Here is a 2038-nt window from a genome sequence, read left to right on the forward strand (position 1 = left end):
GGTGATGCATCATCCCATGACAACTTAAGAAATGGTGCCATTGTGATATGTGGGCCCTGCAAATGTGAGGTCCATAGCTATTACAATGTGCGAGCTACATCTCATGATCTAAGCGTCGCATTAACGCACGAGACGCGGTGTTGGAATCGCGGCGTCGGCGCGGTTGCAATGGTATAAGTCTCGGGTTGAGCCGACTCAGATATATGAGACACATCCCAGGGTCGCGCGCAAACGCCGATAACCGACCGCGGGTAGCCGAAATTCAACCGGGATGACCGGCGAAGCCTACGGAACAGTTCAGGCTAAGATATGGTTCTTACACCTCACATGGCTCGACCGCTTCGCCCATAACCTTGCTTCCATAGCTTACGTTGGCTTTGGCACGGTGATGAGGCTCACGCTCGCTCAAGTAGCAGCACTAGCCGAGGGTCTGGAGTCGAGTGGGGTCCCCTTCATATGGTCCTTGAAAGCGAGGGAAGGTTTGCCAGCTGGATTCCTGGAGCAGATAGCTGGGAGGGGTCTCATTGTCCCGTGGGCCCCGCAATTAATGGTGCTGGGCCACGTGGCTGTGGGGGTGCACGTGACACACGGTGGGTAGAATTCAGTGATGGAGAGCATTGCGGGAACGGTGTCGATGATCTGTTACCCGACTATCGCGGACTAGAAGTTGATTACTCGGTTCGTGTCTCACGCGTGGTGGATTGGGGTGGAGGTGGATGGTGGGGTGTTGACGAGGGATGGGGTGGTGAGATCTATCGAGCTGGTGTTGAGGAAAGATGAAGGGAGGGTAAGGAGAGAGAGGGATTGTAAGCTAAGAGAGTTGGGTAAGGAATATGTTGAAAATGGGAGTTTGGTGGAAATTTTCAATAAGCTGTTGGGAATACTAGTCCCTGGCGGTGGAAAGGCTTTTTTTTCTTCCTTTTTAAATATGAAAATTAGGGTCATTTGCGCTATCTTCATGTAATTCAATAAGACCTTTTTAAATAAGAGCTGCAATAATAAGACTTTTTTTCGTCTTCGTCTTCGTCTTTTATTTTATTAGGATTGTACTGACCTCAAAGTTTGGACAAATTACTTAACGAGATTCAACCTTTCAAATATCCCAAGAGTGATCCTTTCAAGCTTCCATAAATTACTTAGACCAAAATGCCCTTGTCCTTATTTTAGTAGTAGTTGTATGATTTCTTAGGGAATAAGAAGTTACATCGTATTTAATGCTAAGAAAGTGATGTATATGGAATCCTTTTTTGCACGTGGGCAAGGACCAAACTAGTAGGGCTCACATGGATGTTTGTGTATAATCCATGCCGCCCATCCTTTTTGTTGTGCCATTTTAGGGTTAGGGCTCAAAATCAGCCTTAGCCAGAGTTCGTGTGGACCACCTAATAGAAAATTATGGTGACAATGGAACCCACTGTTGAAACTTTTCAGGCTCACCGTGATGCTTGTTAGAAGTGAAGACTGCCCAAGTCAGGACTTTTTGAGCTCATGGCAAGCAAGCCGACAAGGTGAACGAAACGGATCACCCCATTGTGGGCCTATCAGCCTAATCCAGCGCTCGTGTGGGCCAGAAAATAGAAATATAATGGTGGGGCCACATTAATGTATGTGTATAATCCATGCCGCCCATCTTTTTTGGGCCCACAGCGAGCTGGCAGATAAGGTGAAAGGAACAGATCACCCCATTGTGGGCCTTAGGCTATTGTATTAATGGCTATTCTTTCATTTGGTAGTAAAGAAAGTGAACATGCAATAATCGCAACCCATATAACATGACAACCACGACCCATATAATATGATAACTACGATCAATGACAACTACAATCCATATGACATAACAATCACGATCCATGCAACATGACAACCACAACCCATATAACATGGCAACTACGACGTAAACAAACCACGATCCATATAACATGACAACTGTTGAGGGTCAAATATTGCATATCAGACCCAATTATTGCCTGGATTTACAAGCATGATACCGTTCAATGGCCCGATTTAATCGTGTTTGTGATGCAAAGTGTATTTATGA

At 45.7% G+C, this 2038-nt stretch overlaps 1 protein-coding gene across 1 annotated transcript; it reads left to right on the forward strand.

The window, feature by feature from the left end:
* Nucleotides 1-271: 271 nt before the first annotated feature.
* Nucleotides 272-598, forward strand: LOC131256334 (myricetin 3-O-rhamnosyltransferase UGT77B2-like). Its single transcript, XM_058257285.1, has one exon. It carries the CDS (start codon nucleotides 272-274, stop codon nucleotides 596-598), a length of 327 nt encoding a protein of 108 aa, XP_058113268.1.
* The last annotated feature ends 1440 nt before the right edge of the window (nucleotides 599-2038 follow it).

Source organism: Magnolia sinica, chromosome 9 (genome assembly GCF_029962835.1).
Source record: "Magnolia sinica isolate HGM2019 chromosome 9, MsV1, whole genome shotgun sequence".
In the NCBI taxonomy this organism is placed as follows: Eukaryota; Viridiplantae; Streptophyta; class Magnoliopsida; order Magnoliales; family Magnoliaceae; genus Magnolia; species Magnolia sinica.